Here is a 19,156-nt window from a genome sequence, read left to right as displayed (position 1 = left end):
AGTATGCATGATACACACTAAATATTTTATTGATACAACCTTATGCTTTATTGATGTACATCTCAAATCGAGTTCAGGCATGGTCAAAATTGTTATTTGTTAATATATATTATATGTCCAAACAATACACACCTAAGCCTTCTTAATACCTGAGCATCCTAGTTTGATTTTCTAAAACTTCTTAGAATCTCTAGCGACGAAATCAATTTATCCCTCATTGTATCTGTTGTGGTTGAAATTTGGCCCGAGGGTGACCACGCCGGAGGAAGCCAAGAAGCCGCCGGCCGGGATAGAAAAGGAGAGCCGACCTCCTTTGCTCCGGGGTACTTGCATAAAGCCTTGGCCGGAGATTCCGGCGAAGGCCCTTTGATGGCTAAGTTATCTCCGGCCAAGACCCTCCGATGGCTAAGTTAGCAGAGTTTTTGGAAAGTTTTCTGAATGCCTTTTATGGCCTCTTATGGCTTACCAAGGGCCTTTTCCTACCCCCTTTTTGTAGGGTGAGGGTCTCGGCCATTATCTGAAATCTCAGATCAAGCTGTGATCAGCTGGCCATTAGCCGTTACCTAAAATCTTGGGTCGAGCTGTGATCAGCTGGCCATTAGCTGGATTTAAACAGAATCATGGAGATCAATCTCGCAGGCGGAGGATTCAGGAGATATCTTTCCAGATTTATTTGAATATGAATTCTGAGGATCTGCAGGATCTTCAACGGAATTAAGGTTGACAGGGCCGAGGTCGGCTCGGCCTTCAACGGGGTCCGATGTCGGCTCGGCCTTCGGCGGGGTCCGAGGTCGGCCTGACTCTGAGCAGGACCGAGGTTTAACCTGCTCGGCTCTGAGGTCTACCCAGCCGAAATTGGATGGCTCCATGCTGGAGTAGGACGATCCATTTTGCCTCCCATCAGCATCATTTTTGACTGGGTGAGAGAGTTGACGCCATTGGAGGCGACACCAAGTCCTCTAGTTTGAGCCTATTTGAGATCTCGCAATTTTATAAAAAGAGGGTGGTAGAGAAGAGAGATAGTGATGAAAGTTGAAATAGCAGGTTATGGCTATGCAGTTCTCGATGGCACCGTGTGCATGCTAGTGCGGGGTAAAAGAGAGAAAAATTTAAGAGAGAGAGAGAGGGGAAGAGAGAGGAAGAGAGAGGTTTTTTAGAAAAAAGAGATAGGCTTTGGGAGTTGTGAGATGAGAAATGTGGTGCATGCGCTTAGGGGATCTCCTAGGATAATATACTTCAGTGACTACACTAGAAGATTTTTATCTCTAAGATAGTAAGACTCTTAAAGACAATACATTGGGCAACAAATCTTTTTCGAATGCACCAAAGAAAACACATGATAGAAAGTTTTTCCTCAATTGCACAAATTCCTTGTTGATGAAATAATCATGAATCATATTCTTGAACTAATCATCTTCCATGAATTTTGTAATCTAATCATGAAATTATTCATAACTTATAATTAAAAAACGCAACTCTTGTTTCCTCTTTTTTTTTTTAACACAAGCCTGGGCCGCAATTCCAACCAATTGGGCTGGATTAAAAAACAGGCCCATTGGCCGAATGTGGAACTCTGGATCGGTCTTGCTGACCATCTGAGACCATCTTAGAATTCAATATATCCATATTTTGCTAAGTTAAACTCTACTTATAAATGCCGATATCTTTGTCATTTACATCAATCTCCATCTTAAACTCTTCTGAGTCTGATATCTAAGCACATATTTATATTGGTATCCCACCTTTCAAGCTCATATATTAAACTTCATCGTTTTTTTGTGTGGAATATTAAACTTATTGTTGCTTGTTGGTGCAATACAAGTATGAAATCGTGAATGTAATCTGATATATTTAACCAAAAATCTCTGTGAACACAGGGTATAAACTTGCAAAATATTGGTTAGCGAGCCCGCGCTTGGATCGTTGCTTTCTCTTTATATATTTAAAAATTTATAACATGGGGTATAGTTTTGAAATATATTTTTGAACTCTGTTCAGCTAACTGGTTATTGTTTTTATTTATTTTGATACTTAGTAGCATTTGCCATAAGTTTTCCATCTGGTATGGAAGATGGAATTAGATTGGGTCGGATGCTAATCGGATCAAAAATTCATCAATCTAAATCTAACCTATTTATTAAATAGATTAAAAATTTTGATTTGAATCTAATGCCCACATAATCTATTTATTAAATATATCAAATCAAGTCAATGAGTTAAATAAGTGAAGTAGATTTTTAATGAATCAAATGGATTTAAACAAATTAAAAAATCACGTTAAATAAAGGAGAAATAAGTTAAAAAGATTTTAGATAAATTAAATAGATCTATTTTTAAATAGGCTATCTAATCCAATTTGAATGTTAAATTGGTTTTAAAAGAGCCAGGTATATAAAATTTTAACCAAATATGCGCGTTAAATAAGTTAAACGTATCAGATATCTTAAATCTAAATCAAACTGGATGTTAAATTGGTTAGATATATCAATCTATTTACAAAGTAAATTTATTTAATTAAAATTTAAATCTATTTATTGCAGAATTGGAATTTATGAGTTGGATCGCATTTTGCGGGACCTAATTGCTTTTTAAATTCCAGTGATGGAGGCCAGTTATGGGTGTGTTTGCGAGCCTCTCAAGCGGAATCCGGCGACGGCGACGGCGACGGCGACAGAACGCGGGAAGTGGCGCTGGAATTTGCTGGCGTCACCCATGTGTGCACGTGGCCCGATGTTCCCAATCCCTTTCAGTGGGACCCAGTTTGAAATAGCGAAAAAGATTCAAGAACATAAATAATATTTTTTTTGTGAGAAAAACGATGAACTGGGCTGGGCCCCGCATAGCAATGAGTAGCTTCCAACTCCAGGGCTGGACACAGAGCCGAGAATTACGCTGGGCCCACAACGTCTCTGTTCATCCCTCGCCCCTCTCTCTCTCTCTCGGCTGTACCCACCTTGCCGTCGATCCTGGCCGTCGGATCAGCGAGCCTACTCTGACCAAAAAATAGACCGGGTACGTTCACCAGTTGCAGTCGGGCATCATCACAATGTTGATGACATGGTATCGTATGCTCATGGGCGGTGACGAGAATCGCGGACTAAACGGCTAGAATGTTTGAATGGAGGGGTAACATCGTAAATATGAAGGAAAGATAGGGCGTCGGTTTTGAGCCGCGCTCCCAGGGGTAGTTCTAAATACACCCCCCCTATTGCTCAGGACACCCCCCAAAAATTAAAAAAAAAAATACCCAAACTAACCTTTAGTGTAATTACCATATTGCCCTTGAAATTTTCTCAGTACACCCCCTTCCTCCTCCTCCGTTTCGTGCTCCGTTCGGCACTGGATCGCCGAACAAAATGCTTCTGTTCGGCTGAACGGTGCCGAACAGAAGGCTTCTGTTCGGCAACCCTCAACCGAACAGAATCCTTCTGTTCGGCGGAGGAAAGGGGAGGAGGGGTAGGAGGGTGGGGAGGAGGCGGCGGAGGGGGGAGGGGTAGGAGGGGTAGTTGGAGGAGGGGGAGGTGGAGGAGGAGGAGGAGGAGGGGGAGGTGGAGGAGAAGGGGGAGGAGGGGTAGGAGGAGGAGGAGGAATGGGAGCAGGGAGGAATAGGGGGTGGAGGAGGAGGCAAAGAAGGGGGAGAAGGCGGAGGGGGATGCAGAGTAAGAGGGGATGGGGATGGGGGGCGGAGGTAGAGGGGTGGAGGAGTAGGAGGAGGGAGGAGGGAGGAGGAGGAGGAGGGTGAATAGGCGGAGGAGGAGGGGAGAGGGATGAGGGGGAGGCAGAGGTGGGCGGGAAGAGGGGGAGGAGGAGGAGGCAGAGGCAGGGCGGAGGAGGAGGGGAGAGGGATGAGGGGGAGGCAGAGGTGGGCGAGAAGAGGGGGAGGGGGAGGAGGAGGATGAGGAGGGGGGAGGAGGAGGAGGCAGAGGCGGGGCGGAGGAGGAGGGGAGAGGGATGAGGGGGAGGCAGAGGTGGGCGGGAAGAGGGGGAGGGGGAGGAGGAGGATGAGGAGGGGGGAGGAGGAGGAGGCAGAGGCGGGGCGGAGGAGGAGGGGAGAGGGATGAGGGGGAGGAGGAGGAGGATGAGGAGGGGGGAGGAGGAGGAGGCAGAGGCAGGGCGGAGGAGGAGGGGAGAGGGATGAGGGGGAGGCAGAGGTGGGCGGGAAGAGGGGGAGGGGGAGGACGAGGATGAGGAGGGGGGAGGAGGAGGAGGCAGAGGCGGGGCGGAGGAGGAGGGGAGAGGGATGAGGGGGAGGCAGAGGTGGGCGGGAAGAGGGGGAGGGGGAGGAGGAGGATGAGGAGGGGGGAGGAGGAGGAGGCAGAGGCGGGGGGTGGGGAGGGTGGGGGTAATTTAGGAATTTTCAATTTTTTAGGGGTGTCCTTAGCAAATGGGGGGGTGTAGAGAGTATTTAATTTTTTTTTAATTTTTGGGGGGTGTCCTGAGCAATAGGGGGGGTGTATTTAGAACTACCCCGCTCCCAGGCATCGCGAACACGTTGGGGTGCTCGCGGCGGGGTGGATTCACAATATATCCCACGGAAGTGTCAAGATTTGGTCACCGACCGGTGAGACGGCTTTTTTTTGTTTTTTTGTATGTGTGTGTGAGAGTTGGTACAACTGCGTCCCATACATGTTCGCGTGGATGCAGCCAACAAAATAAAAGAAAAAAAAAGAACACACACAAGGACTGAGACATTAACACATGGTCGCCCCAGATGAACTATCCAAAAGATGGATCGCAAAAGGTGAGACGTTTATTGCCGACATTATGGCACTACGTGCAGAGTACATCTTTAAAGGATGACTTGGCCGTGGTAATCGAAGAGATTTGCGAGCGACTCTGTGAGTCGAATGGGCAGCCCTTACTCCGTGACATACGGTAAATAGCAAGAGACTGTGGCTCCTTTAGGGTCATATATATACTGGAAAGCTAACATAGCACAGTGCAACACTTGGAAAATTTTCTTTGGATAAACTAGATGGATGTTGCCTACTTATTTAGGCAGCTTATTTTTTCTGATTTTCTTGATTCTACTCATCTACGTTTGACATGAGAAGCCGGTGTAATAAAAAAAATCTATTCTTTAGATATAAATAAATAAATCAACGATACCTACGTGTATCCAACTATATATTCGCAGGAATTTTATACGTGCCAACATGCATGCTATATTCTATTATTTATTTTAGTTTTTTCAAAAAATTATCATCATTATAGATTAGATAAAACCTTGTTACATTTACACATAAATTTCTAATTCAAAAAAAGTAAAATTATAGTCATAAGCTTTGCGAAAGGCCGTTCAGCTAATTTTTCTCTATGATTAAAATCATATTTTTACCAAAATAATGATTAAAAGCATATTTATTGATTAAACAAAAAAAATGGAGCAGATATTGATAAATAACAATAGTTTTTGATGTATTTGCTAGAGAAGCTGGATGTTCCATTACAAGCTCCAATTGAATCCGATAGGTGCTGGGCTCATGTCAGCTTAAGTCCAACCCATTTGCACTGCTTCAGAGGTATGCTTACCTAGTTACGGTGATCAGATCATGGTTGCGTGCACCGAAAGCCGTCTCGCTAAATCCGTAACAGCTGGCTCGAGATGTACGGGCATCAGCAACTGGAAAGGGTTTCAAAAAGGAAAAAGATTATTCTCCTTCTGACAAACAAATAAACAAATTTAAATTGACGGCGCTTTGTTTATCCAGTAAAGTATTTAGACGATATTTCAACGAAAAAGCAGGGGTGCGGGTTAACGGGTTTTTTTATTTTGACGGCCAGAAGGACGGTCGGGGGTTGAGATGACGGCATGTCGCATTTCTTGCTGCCTTCCGCGTCCACTGGACCACCAAACGGAGTCCTCACCGTTCTTCGCACGAATCCACCGCTGAATCTCGAAATAGTTGCTTTAAGAGCCAACATGTACACACACACACACACACACACACACACACATATATATATATATATATATATATATATATATATATATATATATATATATATATATATATATATATATATATATATATATATATATATATATATATGTGGATGAAAAAATTCGGAGTGCTCTCACAGCAATGGAGGAAGCAACCCAACGAGGGGAATTCTGAATTATGATGTCAAGAGTTTCGGAGCAAGCTGGTCACCTGTTGATGCTATTCGTGTGTGTGAAGAGCTCGGACGGTCTGGTCAGACTAAGAATTCAAATTCATATAAATTTAATCACAAACATCATGATCGGTTTGTGGTTAGCTTCAATGGATCTGTGTTGCATAGGTTATGGGTCGGGTCTTCTTTGATACCATTTGTAACAACCCATAATCTCACCCAAAATGGTAGTCGGAAGGTATTATTTAGATTTTTTGATCTTGTATAAGTACCCAAGATTTATCTAGTGAAAAACTAATATGAATTTAAATACATGTCCGCACGGATCTTCATAAAGATAACCCCAGATTCAAGCTCAAAAGGTAGCATTTTTCATATACTATTTTCAAAAGATGGAGGCCATTGCCCTAATCTTGTGAGACTATATGCCTTCAGTTTGTCCTTGATTTGATTAGAATGTTATGGCCAGGGACCGCATCTAACAGGTTAATAAGCCTTGACTTAAAGCTATACCTGTGAGTTTTGTGCAGAGAAGCTAATATCCATTATAAAAACAGAATTTGCATTAGAATTTAGATCCATCCGTCCACAAAACATAGAATTGTTGTTAAATGTGGATGTCATGGAATATGCTCTAAAATAAGTGCATGTAGCTTTAAATCTACACTTTCAAGGGTATACCTAGGTGCATGTCTCATGGTTATGTGAGTGTAAACAACTCATCATAGACTCTATTAATTGCCGCCACCATAGCGAAAATATTTATATAGCTATGTCGATGTAAGTATGGTTAATTACTTCCGAAGGGGAGTAACCTTCTTTCCTGACAGCAATCAATAAAAAAATGCCTCAAGGGAGAAAAATAGGACAACTATATTGGGCCAAGGATGAGGCTGCATTTATAATATCAGAATGGTAGTCACCAATATTTTCTCCAATTCATTATAACCATCCATAATTTTTTTTATAATCACAACATTACATAAATCTATGTTTAAATATAAAAATATGAGAAAAGATAAAGAGGTATGTGTATAATGAAATATGATATGTTTAAATTAAACGAGAATGGATACGCCCACTAGAGTTCGGAAATAAAATATTACAAAACTAAATTGAAAGATTAGAAGAGAAAGCCCAAATCAAATAGTAGGTCTCTTATGATTCTCTACATATGATGCCATCTAGTTAGCAGTACAATTAGCTTTTCTATAGATATGTGAAACCTTAAGAGATTGTAGAAATCAAATTAGTCTCCCGCAATATTGTAGAAGAAGATGAAGTTTATCTTTATCGGAGGCAGCTCGGAAAGCCATCTGATGACTGTCGTAGAATTACTTCTAAATAAACCATGAATCCCGTAACATGGAAACAACAAAATTCAGTTCCTTCTATGCCGCCCGCAATTATGCCACTAGTAATATGGTATCAAATAATATAACACTACTTGCAGCTATAAAAGTATGAATGCTACTTTAGATAACAAAACTTGCTCAACTCGAATACCTTTCTCGAGAATACTACCGTCAAAATTGATTTTAAAAAGGTAGAGGGGTGGTAGCTCTCAAGAGAAATATGTTACTTTAGAAAACGTAGAGATTGCAAAAGAAGAGCCCAAGATTGCCGCTGTTGTTAAAGATCTGGCTATAATAACCATCTAAAAAAATTCATGAGCCTAGATAAAGGCTTTTGGAAGAGTTAATCTAGCATTTTATCTTATACCTTGGAGGATGCAATCATTTCTCACCAACCAAATATTATAAGCAATGTAAGAAGCCATCTCCTTATCATTACTAAAAATCTCTACTGAACAATAGGTAAAAACTTTCAGCAAAAAAAAAAAAAAAACAATAGGTAAAAACTCTTTCATAGAAAGTGACAAAAAAGTGGTTGAGTTTTGTATTGGAGCTTGTCTCCATACTTAAGATGCAACCATGCATTGAAGAATCACATGAGCCAAAGATTTTTCGACATCAGGGCATACATATATTTATAGTATCTCGAGATATGATCACCATGATGATGTAACAAAGCTCCGCATGGTAGTCGAAGCCCCGTTAATTTTCACATAAATAGAGCAATCTTGGGATGAACTTCAAGCTTCCAGACTCAAACCATGTTCTCAACTGGTTGTTTGGATAGAAAAGGTCAATAAAATCAGATACTTTGGTAGTCAGAATAAAAGGCAGACCCCAAATGAACCTATCACCATATTCACCAACTGATATTGGAATTGACATAACTCTATGCATTAACTCATTCAAGAAATATTGGGCAGTAACCAGTTGATTCTATTTCCTTCCATTGGAGTATCAGATCTTTAACCATAATTCTCTGTAATGCAAAAGTATGAACAAAAGTCGGCCATCATGCTAAAAGTAAAGATGACAACCAGAAATCCTGGAGCACATTAATTAATGCACCATCTCACTAATTAATATTAGAATAAATAATTGCAGTATAAAAACAAATCTTCTTCCAAACTGAAGATGCACTTTAATTGCAAATCGGATAACATGCAAATGACTATAGACCACATTTCATCTTCATAAAAGAGCTCCAACAACCATCGTACACTAAAAAATACCTTGCCATATACATGAGCCTAAGAAATCAATGAGGGAGTGCCCCAGCTATTGTCCCTAACAAGTTGGCATATGTAAGTCCCACATACATGAGCCTAAGAAACCAAATGCACCCATTTAGAGTTATCATTTTTTTAGCTGAAATAAATAATTCATACAGATTTAGTATGAATACATTCAAAAAAATCAAAATACAGTATATCTTAAATGTACTAAGCAGCTCATCCTCTCCAACCCATAAGTATCTCCATAGTGGTTGGCCACATACGAGGCCATCCAATCTACAATCTTATTGGCATGAAAGGCCACCATCGATTTTGTCCCTCGCAAATTTTTTTTAATAATACTATTCAACTTTAATAGAACTCATCTAGATATAATAGTATTAGATGCAATTTTATAAAGGTAACCGATCGCAGATAAAGCGCTTTGCTTCCATCCCTCTAATTGTCTGAAGAAATGCCGTATCATGCCCATGCAGGATCACTTCTTTCATGCTGAAGTAATGAGAGTTATGGATGGAAGATATTGTAATATTTTTTATATTTTTGTTTTTTAATATTTTTATATTGTAAGTATCTGAGGCGCAGAGATGTATACACGAGACACGAAAAAATATTTTAACATTAGCCATCCTAGAAAGCACTTTGCCGTAAGCTAATCCTATTCCACTTATGATTCACTTGGTCCACAAAAATAGGAAGATAAAAAAAAAAGTATGATCGAAAAAAAAAAAAAATTATTTAGTTCAATTTTTTTAAAAAAATAAAGATAAAAAAGTAGGATTTATATGGAAAATAAGATTTTTATTTTTTTTAGAAAAAAACATGAAGAATATAACAAAGTCTTTTTTTTCGTTGGTTGCGAATTAAAATTTTTTTTTTAGTTTTCAAAACTACACTTGAGCTATCAAAATCTATAAATAAATTTTTTATTAAAAATATAATAGGTATTCCTTTGAAATGTACTTTTTTATGATTAATAAAACATGCAAAACTATTTTTATAGATATTATATTTTTAAAAATAAATTTTACAGAAAAAATATTTTGGCCAGGAAAGATACTTCTCGCGAAGCACTATTCCATGAGCACTCTCTCCCTTCTCAAACACCTATTTTCACATTGCAATTAGGTATACAAATAGCCATATAGATATACTATTCCAAATTAATGAGTAATAGAGAATATTAAAATAAAAATTTATTTAATGAATATATAACAGTAAATTTTGATATATTTACCGAAGAAACCGTGTGTCACCATGAAGTTAAAACGTCCACCGTCTCTCACGGACGCTGGCGCCGTTAGTCAGTCCTGCCAACGGTCCACCATTAGACGCCGTTAGTTTCGTTTCTCGAAGCCGCGTGAAAGCACGCCTCCCAAAAAAAAATCATCTCCCATCACCATCTCTCCCCCTGTATTCTTGGATTTTTTTTTCTTTTTTTTTTCAGCAAAGGGAATTTTTTATTGTTTTTTTAGCTACGATCATTAGAAAGAAACAGAGAGGTAAAGGCTAATATAATAAGTCCCACCTTTGTCTTCTAAAAGCTCACTTGCAGAGCTCCCATGGCGGTTACCAGTATTTAAACAACACCTAAGCGCTCTCTCTCTTTCTCTCTCTCTCTCTCTCAATTCATCTACCTTCCGGCGAACTGAAACAAGCCCACATTATCATCTGTGGTCGGAACTCCACCGATGCCCCTTCGAAAGTTCGTCAATCTTTCCCCCTTTATTTATTCTTGTTCTCGCTAAAAATTGGTTTTTTTTTTGGGTGGAAAGGTTAATGTGGGTCCGATTGCTCCTCTGTAGGCTGCCAGCCTAAAGCCACAGGCTGGAAAGAGCTGTTGGGGCGTCGAAGAAAAGCACCAGCGGATCGTCGTGGTGGGGTGCATTCTGCTCGAATCTCATTGTGGCAGCAGTGGAACTGGGCCTCTCTCCGGGAGAGAAAGTGAAGGGTACGGAACGGGGGCGAAGGTCCGATCTTGATTGCTTTCCTTTCTGTCTCTCTGGCTGTGAATCCTCGAGCTGGAAGTAGGATCCCGTTGCCGCCCCCATTTTGTTTCTAAAGATCGAGCTGCTCCTTTGTGGATCTGAGCTGGTTGAGGTTTTGTCCTTGTCCCCCCTCCCAAAAGAATCTTTTTTTTCATTGCTTGGTGGTTGTTTTTCTGGAGTTTTGAGGGTGCCATTTGGATTTAGTTTCCCTTCCCTGAGATTTGTCTGCAAAAGTTTAATTTTTGGGTTTTTTTTTTTCTTTCTTGTTTTCTTTTAATGCGGGATGAGAAAGTGTAGTTCTTGATTTGGAAGATTAGTTTGGGTAAATTGCAGGTTATAACCCTAGTTTTATCGAGTCTAAAAACAGAAATTTTGGGTTTCTTGGGCCGTGTCTTCTAGACACTGGGCATTTAACGTTTTGGATATTTTTAGAAGTCTGGGCTTTGGGAATTTAGGAGTTCGAGGATCAAAATCTTATAAAAGTGCTGCTTTTGTGGTGCATTTCCTATAGTATTACTTCTGGAACTTCTTCACTTTGTCTTCAGGATTTTGAGCAAGAGATTAGGTTTCCGAGAAGCTAGGTCTGGAGACTTTGGGATTTTTAGGAGGAATGTGGATTTGGTGATTCTAGATATCTGCGGAAATAAAATCTTTGAGCGATCTATCCATCGTAGTCTGGTTTGTTGTTCATCTGGGTAGGTGTTGAAGATGAAGGAGATGGAACTGTTGAGCTGGATCTCTTTGCTCTTTCCTCTCGCTTTCTTCACCTTCTTATTGGGTGGTTCTTCTGCTGCATTCACCCCTGCCGACAACTACCTTCTTGCTTGTGGTTCCCCCCAAAACGTCCCGGTCCAAGGCGAGGTCTTTGTTCCTGATTCACAGCAGTCTTCATTTGTTCTAAAAACTTCTGGAGATGGTACCTTTTCCGCCTCCAGTTCTGCTCTTCCATCACCCATATATCAGTCCCTCCGCATCTTCTTCGAACCTGGCTATTACAAGTTTGATATCCGGCAACCAGGCCGGCACTGGATCCGCCTCTATTTCTACCCGCTTCCAAATTCCGGCCATGACCTGAGCTCAGCCCCATTGACTGTCACAACGGATGAGTTTGTCCTCATGAACAATTTCACTTTCAAGAGTTCCAACTTCACATATTTGTTCAAGGAGTATTCAGTGAATGTAACCTCTGATTTGTTGGTTCTTACCTTCATCCCGTCGAATGGCTCTGTTTCATTTGTGAATGGGATCGAAGTCATCTCGGTTCCTGATGAATTGATCAATGATCAGGCTCTGGCTATACCAAATGCTCCTTTCAGTGGTCTCTCTGAGATTGGTCTTGAGACCATGTATCGCTTGAACATGGGGGGCCCTTTGCTCACTCCTCAGAATGACTCGCTTGGGAGGACCTGGCAGACTGATGGCAAATACCTCCACGTCAACAGCTCAGCCGTGAATGTGTCTGTAGATCCTGCAAGTATAAAGTACCCTGATGTGATGACTGCAGATATAGCACCAAAATGGGTATATGCCACTGCCGATGCAATGGGAGATGCAAATGTAACAGACTTGAACTTCAACATCACATGGGTCTTCACCGTCGACCCGAGTTTCCTTTACTTGATCCGCCTCCATTTCTGTGATATTGTCAGTAAGGCTCTGAACACACTGGTTTTCAATGTTTATGTGAATTCGGACATTGCTATTGCAAGTTTGGATTTGTCATCTCTAAAGGGTGACCTATCTGTGCCGTACTACAAGGATTTTGTCTCGAATTCCTCAAATGGTTCAAATACCATGACTGTGAGCATTGGTCCAGACACGGTGGCTGACGTTAGCAATGCAATCCTGAATGGTTTGGAGATTATGAAGATTAGCAATGATGTCAAAAGCTTGGATGGACTCTATGCTGTTAAAGATCTTATGCCTGAGTCACCCTCAGGAAAGAACAAGTTCGGAATTATAATTGGAGTAGTTGTGGGATCCGTGGCTGCTGTTGGTTTGATGGTATTGTGCTACTGCTGTTTCATGGTTCGCAGATCGAAAACTAGAGCCCATAGTCACCCATGGTTACCGATGCCCTTACATGGAAACTCCCACACAATCAGCAAGGTGTCAACAACTTCTCAGAAGAGTGGAACAGCAAGCTGCATCTCTTTGGCCTCTACCAACCTTGGTCGTCTTTTTATGTTTCAGGAGATCATGGATGCAACGAATAAGTTTGATGAGAGTTTGCTTCTTGGTGTGGGTGGCTTTGGAAAGGTCTATAAGGGGACGCTGGAAGATGGCACTAAAGTTGCTGTCAAGAGGGGGAACCCCAGGTCTGAGCAAGGGCTTGCTGAATTCCAAACTGAGATTGAGATGTTATCCAAACTCCGGCATCGTCACTTGGTCTCACTTATTGGCTATTGTGACGAGCGCTCTGAGATGATTTTGGTCTACGAGTACATGGCGAATGGGCCACTAAGGAGCCATCTCTATGGTGCCAACCTTCCATCCCTCTCATGGAGACAACGTCTTGAGATCTGCATTGGGGCTGCAAGGGGACTGCATTACCTCCACACTGGTGCAGCTCAGAGCATAATCCACCGTGATGTGAAGACCACCAACATTCTCTTGGATGAAAATTTTGTCGCGAAGGTCGCAGACTTTGGTCTTTCAAAGACTGGCCCAGCTTTAGATCAGACCCATGTTAGTACTGCAGTCAAAGGCAGCTTTGGATACCTCGACCCTGAGTACTTTCGGAGGCAGCAGCTAACAGAGAAGTCTGATGTGTACTCTTTCGGTGTTGTGTTGATGGAAGTCCTCTGTGCAAGGCCAGCACTCAACCCTGTTCTCCCAAGGGAGCAGGTAAACATAGCAGAGTGGGCAATGAGCTGGCAAAAGAAGGGCATGCTGGAACATATTATGGACCCGGCATTGGCGGGGAAGATCAATCCGGCTTCCCTTAAGAAATATGGGGATACAGCTGAGAAATGCCTGGCAGAGCAGGGTGTTGATAGGCCAACAATGGGAGATGTGTTGTGGAATCTTGAGTATGCTCTCCAGCTTGAGGAGACCTCCTCACTTGCCGACCCAGATGAGAACAGTATAAAGAGTATTCCTGGTATCCTACTACCACAGATGGAAACTTTTGATAACAGCGTTAGCTTGGTTGAGGGAGTAAACTCAGGTACTGGTACTGATGATGATATTGAAGATGCTACCACAAGTGCTGTATTTTCTCAGCTGGTGAATCCACGGGGAAGATGAGCATTCAATCAAGTTGCTGCGGTTTTCAGACTTTATGGGATCATTCATGTACGTGAAAAACATGTGGCCCTCTTGTTAAGTTCAAGAAGGTCTTATCTTATATTTCTTTTATGCTAATATTTGTTCATGCCTCTTGTTTCAGTTTGTAACATATCCTACTTCATTTATGTTATGCCTTGGTGGCCTTATTTGTTCTAGCTATTTGCAGCTGTAAGCTTGAATGAGTTCAGTTTTCTAATATGGTTCATGGAGATCAAATGGTCTAAATTATGCACTGCTTATTCTAATATTTTGTAGAAGTTCCCTATTTGTGAGATGGTGGAAACAAATAATAAAGAAATCATATGATACTTGTTACAGTTCCTCGCTTTGTACGATAATTGTGTGTTTTTCTCAGTTTTGTGCCTTACATCTTTAAGTAACATGTAGTACACTTATAGTTTGCTGTATTTCCCTCTTTGTGGCCTTCCTTTTATTTTGTTAATAATGTCATAGTTTGTCTATATTCCAGTAATGATCAGCTCCAGTCCTTTATATTTTCTATTCTTCATCAAATTTGTTTGAGCTTGTCTGATGAGTTTCTAAGCAATGAAATTTATGTAAATGCTTCTAAAGACATGGCTATGTACCTTGAGACCTGCAGGATCTTACAAGTAGGAATCACGGAGCTGTAATATATGTCACCTAACTCTTTCAGGGCTCGTTTGGTTCGCGGGAAGTATTTTCCCTCTTAGGAATATGATTCCTGGGAATCAGATTCCTAGGAAGAGGATACCTAGGAAAGTACTTTTGGCATGTTTGGTTAACCATGGGAAAGTGACAAATTTCCAAAATGCTTATGTTTGGTTGACCATCCACTTTCCTAGAAAAGTTATGTATAATTCCTATTATGCCCTTAATAAAAATTAGGTCTTTAATGCCTCTTTAATGCTGAAGGGTCTTTTTGGGAAAAAATAAACAAGGAGTGATTCCCACCTCATGGGAAAGTAACTTTTCCATGTTTCTCATGGGAAAGACTTTCCTATGAAATGTGGGAATCATATTCCCATGGGAATACAACTTTTCCATCTCTCTCCTTTGAAAACTCCAACCAAACAAGAGGCATTTCATTACTTTCCCGTTGACCACACTTTCCCCCCTTCTTTTCCTGCGAACCAAACGAGCCCTCAAATGCTGGACAAAAGTCAACAAAATATCCAACATGAAAAAAATAATACTATGTTTGGGGACTTCAGTCTAGTGAACTGTGATCATTTGGAGACATGCTCTTTCTTTCTAAGGTGGAAATTTTCATTTGAAAAGTGATGTCTCAAGAATAGGACGTCTTTAGAGTGGCTAATATGCCTGTTGACTGTTGGGCATTCAGAAACAAATATGAGATAGTAGAAAATATTGTTAATTAGTCTCTGTACTTCATATTTGTAGTACTTTCAAGAAATCAAAATTCAATGTTATGATCAATATTCTGGTTATTTTGGTTTCACTTTTATTGATGACTACAAAATGAAGCATGTCTCTTTTATAAAGAGCTTATGTTATTATGTTGCTTCAAGTTGAGATTTGTCATATGGGTATCAGTTAGATTAGTGGAACTTTTGCTTCTATCATTTGCTGTTTGATATCAAAACATGATTCCTTGGAATTTTGTTAATTACCTCTCATCAAGCAGAATTCGTTGGTAGGATCACATGTAGTCTATTTGCTACAACCAAATAAAATAATGGCCATCCAAATTGCCACAATTCAAACTCCTTATGAAAATGTTGTTCTTTCACGTGTGAAAATCCAACCATATCACTTTTGTTAAATTAGAAATCCTTAAACCACATTAAGAACTTGATTTCTTTCAGATCGCTTCTTATAGTGCTTAATTGACTTCACTACTTGATATCATTATATTGTGCCACCATTTAGTTAACAGTCACAGGTGAAAATAAGCACAGCTTGCAATCTGGGGATAGAAGTGAAGAGGTCCTGTACTTGTCCTCTCCACCTACTACTGACATTGCTACCCCTGGTTTTGCTGTATTATTGAAGTTTGGACGGTATGTTCGGCCAAGAACTCCTTCCACATTCGGAGATAGCCCAAAGATTCTGAGCTGCACCTCCAAGTGTGCGAAGCAGTCATCAGATGGTATGTGGTAGTTGTGGATCCTATCATCTTCCTTGGTGACCGGAACCACATTTAGCGAAACCTCTGCAATTCCCTCCACTGTGATCATGATGCTGTTTCTGCTTCCAGTCCTCTCCACCGCCAGCTTCTTATCAATTGTCTTCCATTCAGAGAGATGGCCTTCTGGGACTTCCAAGGGCTCTCCATTATATGTGAAATGGAGGTGGTCGACGGCATCATCCCATCGTTCGGTTCTAGTTGCCTCCACGGTGAAAGCGTGCGAACTGAACATGATGCTAAGGGCTTGAATCCACGTGAAGTCACGGGTCCTTCCAGCAGGCCGGGTGCCAATGAAGCGTGCATTGATCTGCAGGTTGGGGTCGGATATCAGACTGAAGTACTCATCTCTCCTCCCATGGAAGTAGAACACAATGCCATCGCCGCCAATGAAGCGAGGGTCATAGCAGCCAGATCCCAATCCGTTGCAATTGGCTTTTCGACCTGCAATGAAGATATAAATTTATGGACAGTGCTCTCAAGTAATCTCAAGGTAGACAAACAGAAAGAAGGTATGAATAGACGTGAGGACTCCATGGCTACAAATTTTCATGCATATGTTCTAGTTTGTTGGCAATTGTTGACTCAGAAATGAACTAGTGAGAAACTGTCAAGCAGGTGATCATACCACGGCAGACTGTCTCACATTTGGGTGAGTTGCAGTCCAGAAAGCATCCTTTGGCTTTTGGGTCCGATGGTTTTGCAACCGGGCACTCCTTCGGGCATCCAACCTGCTTGCGGAAGCACGGGCTTGGTCGGTTTCTACAGGTCAGGGAGCTTTGAGCTGAGATTCCTCCAATTTCTATGGCGACTGCAAAGAAGAACATCAGAGCTGTATATTTGATGCCGTTTTCCTTCATCTTCTAATGTTGGGTTGCTCAGAATCTTAGCTAAAGGATAGATAATGCTCAGTTATGAGAGCCAGCATCTTGTCTTTCCTTCTTATAGAGGCTGAATTGTTAATTTTTCTTTAAAAAAAGAAAAATTAAAAAGAACATTGGACTTCCTAAGCAGCAAGGTTTGCTTGTTTGACATCCAATTGTTTGGCAGCTTTCGACTCCTAGGCAGAAGATCATTATCATGTGAAGGCCCCAAATATAACAATTGGAAGGCAGATGACCCTTATTGTTATCAGTGGAATTTGGTACTTGGATTGGTGAGCCCAATATATTATATATGTTCACAGTTCAAGATCTGACAGAGCAACTTGATGGAATCTTCCCAAGATTTGATCTCTTCCTGAGTATCAAATTGCTTGCCAGCCTTGATTCTTAGGTGGAAGCAAATAAGGGCGATAGCTTACAGATTCAACTTATTTGAGGTCAATGGTCTTTATCTATGCTGAGATGTGGGTTTCCAAGCATGGGATTAGACTTGTGAATATAATGAAACTATCGAGCTTTGGTGCAAATTGCATCGAATGGAGGCTCGATGTTCCACCTTAGGAGTGCGACGGTGTTTTATTGACATTAATGGAATCTCGCTTGCATGCAGCCAATCAACTTTTCACCTAGGTGAGACCTTGTGGTTCTCATGCGGGTTTCTGAAGAAAGTGAAGAACAGGCAATCTTTAATTTTGGTGCTAACATCTGAAAAGCTCTAATCTAAGGTTGGTGAGGAAGTGGATAAAATATAAGAGCAATGTACAAATTAGCATTGACTTGATCCGCACAAATATACAAACGTCATGGGCGGCTCCCATTGCATCTTGTGAAAGTAGCTTCTTTATGGATGCAAGCAGAAGCGTTTGACTTTCAATCTGAATTCAAGGCCCTAACTTTGATATTGGGTCTTCTCGCGAAGTATTAATGCCTAGTGCTTGCTTATTTTATTCATTCATTCTTTCCTTCATTCACTGTTCTGATCGCTCAAGACAGGAGGAGGCAATGTGGCTGTATCAGTTTAGGTTTCAATATGAAGATGCCTTTTGTATGTGCACTCAAGTGCATGTGAGTATCTGCAAATTGTATCTGAACATATGATGTGCAGACATTATTGACTGTGTTATCACCTACTAGCTAACTTTTAAAGGCCGTTTACATTCAAAAATTAATCTATCGCAGATCATTTGTGTACTAAATGATTGAAAATACGAAGTTGATTGTGATTTATTTAATCATTTATGCGGGATACTTGAATGAATCATGTTTGGCCATTTGTCACTAATATAAGAGAATATTTAAGTAGTCAATTACTGGAATTGCCTTCCTAAAGGAAGATATTGGGGCACAAGAGAGTTATTCATATAGGCAGCTACTAAAACCTCCAACGGGGGAGTTTGTAGAACAAAGAACCACAAAAAAAAAAAGAAAAAGTTACGGCTGAAAATAACTGCAAGTCTTTATCTCCAAAATAGTCCACTTTGTCATATGATTGGATGACTACCCTCAGCAGGAAGGATGTCTTTACCCTGGAGAGCTAAATTTTATAGCATTTACTATTTTTAACCATGCAGGATTTCATATAAAAAGACTAGCCAAAAAATGTTATTTTAGTTTTTTGACCGTATATAAATATTCAAGATCTATCTAGTAGATAGCCAATGTGGGACTAAACATATGCATGCATGGATCCTTACATACTTCTCTCATTTAAGCCCTGGCATCTTCGTTAGGCTAAATATTCAAATATATTCAAATCTATTCACGAGTACTATAAATCTAATTGCGAATATTACAATCAGCTTAGGATCAGTCTAAATAGGCCTGTGCTATAGTATCCCCCAGTCCATGTGAGTTATGGATCAGGTTCACTTTCATATTATTTATAATAACCCAGGACCTCACCTTAAAAAAGGCTAGCCAAAAAGTATGTTTTGGGTTTCTTGGCACTGTATAAATACTAAAGATCTATCCAGTAGATAGCCAATATAGGACTAAATAAATGTGTGAGGATCAGTGCGGGCGTGTAATTAGTCCTACATCAATTATTTGTTAAGTAGATCTTGGATATTTATAAACAACTAAGAAACTCAAATTATATCTTTTAGTTAACATTTTTGGGTAAGATCCTGTGTAGTGACATAATAGTATTAGAGTGAAT

At 40.6% G+C, this 19,156-nt stretch overlaps 2 protein-coding genes across 7 annotated transcripts; one reads left to right on the top strand and one right to left on the bottom strand.

The window, feature by feature from the left end:
• The first annotated feature begins 10,008 nt into the window (after positions 1-10,008).
• Positions 10,009-18,230, top strand: LOC103695805 (receptor-like protein kinase THESEUS 1). Of its 6 annotated transcripts, none has more exons than XR_015967578.2 (4): positions 10,230-10,412; positions 10,513-13,992; positions 15,859-16,078; positions 16,229-18,230. XR_015967578.2 is itself a non-coding variant. In XM_088701910.2 (4 exons), exon 3 carries the CDS (start codon positions 11,404-11,406, stop codon positions 13,942-13,944), a length of 2,541 nt encoding a protein of 846 aa, XP_088558036.1. In that variant the 5' UTR covers positions 10,230-10,412; positions 10,513-10,807; positions 11,241-11,403; the 3' UTR covers positions 13,945-13,992; positions 15,859-18,230. The 6 variants fall into 6 exon arrangements, 4 of the variants coding, with proteins under 4 accessions (XP_089779961.1, XP_088558036.1, XP_088558025.1 ...); XR_015967577.2 differs by having other exon boundaries at positions 15,859-16,626; positions 16,733-18,230; XM_088701910.2 differs by having other exon boundaries at positions 10,513-10,807; positions 11,241-13,992; positions 15,859-18,230.
• Positions 15,697-16,944, bottom strand: LOC103695806 (uncharacterized). The gene is made up of 2 exons (XM_008777222.5): positions 16,743-16,944; positions 15,697-16,558 (listed from the first exon to the last, which is right to left on the bottom strand). The coding sequence occupies exons 1-2, from the start codon at positions 16,939-16,941 to the stop codon at positions 15,855-15,857; spliced, it is 903 nt and encodes a 300-aa protein (XP_008775444.4). The 5' UTR covers positions 16,942-16,944; the 3' UTR covers positions 15,697-15,854.
• Positions 18,231-19,156: the final 926 nt, after the last annotated feature.

The sequence above is a fragment of the Phoenix dactylifera genome, chromosome 1 (genome assembly GCF_051530095.1).
Source record: "Phoenix dactylifera cultivar Ajwa chromosome 1, Ajwa_hap1_PhDact_Kaust_v1.1, whole genome shotgun sequence".
NCBI lineage: Eukaryota > Viridiplantae > Streptophyta > Magnoliopsida > Arecales > Arecaceae > Phoenix > Phoenix dactylifera.
The sequence above is the reverse complement of the archived record's forward strand: the minus strand, read 5'-3'. Positions and strand labels throughout refer to the sequence as shown.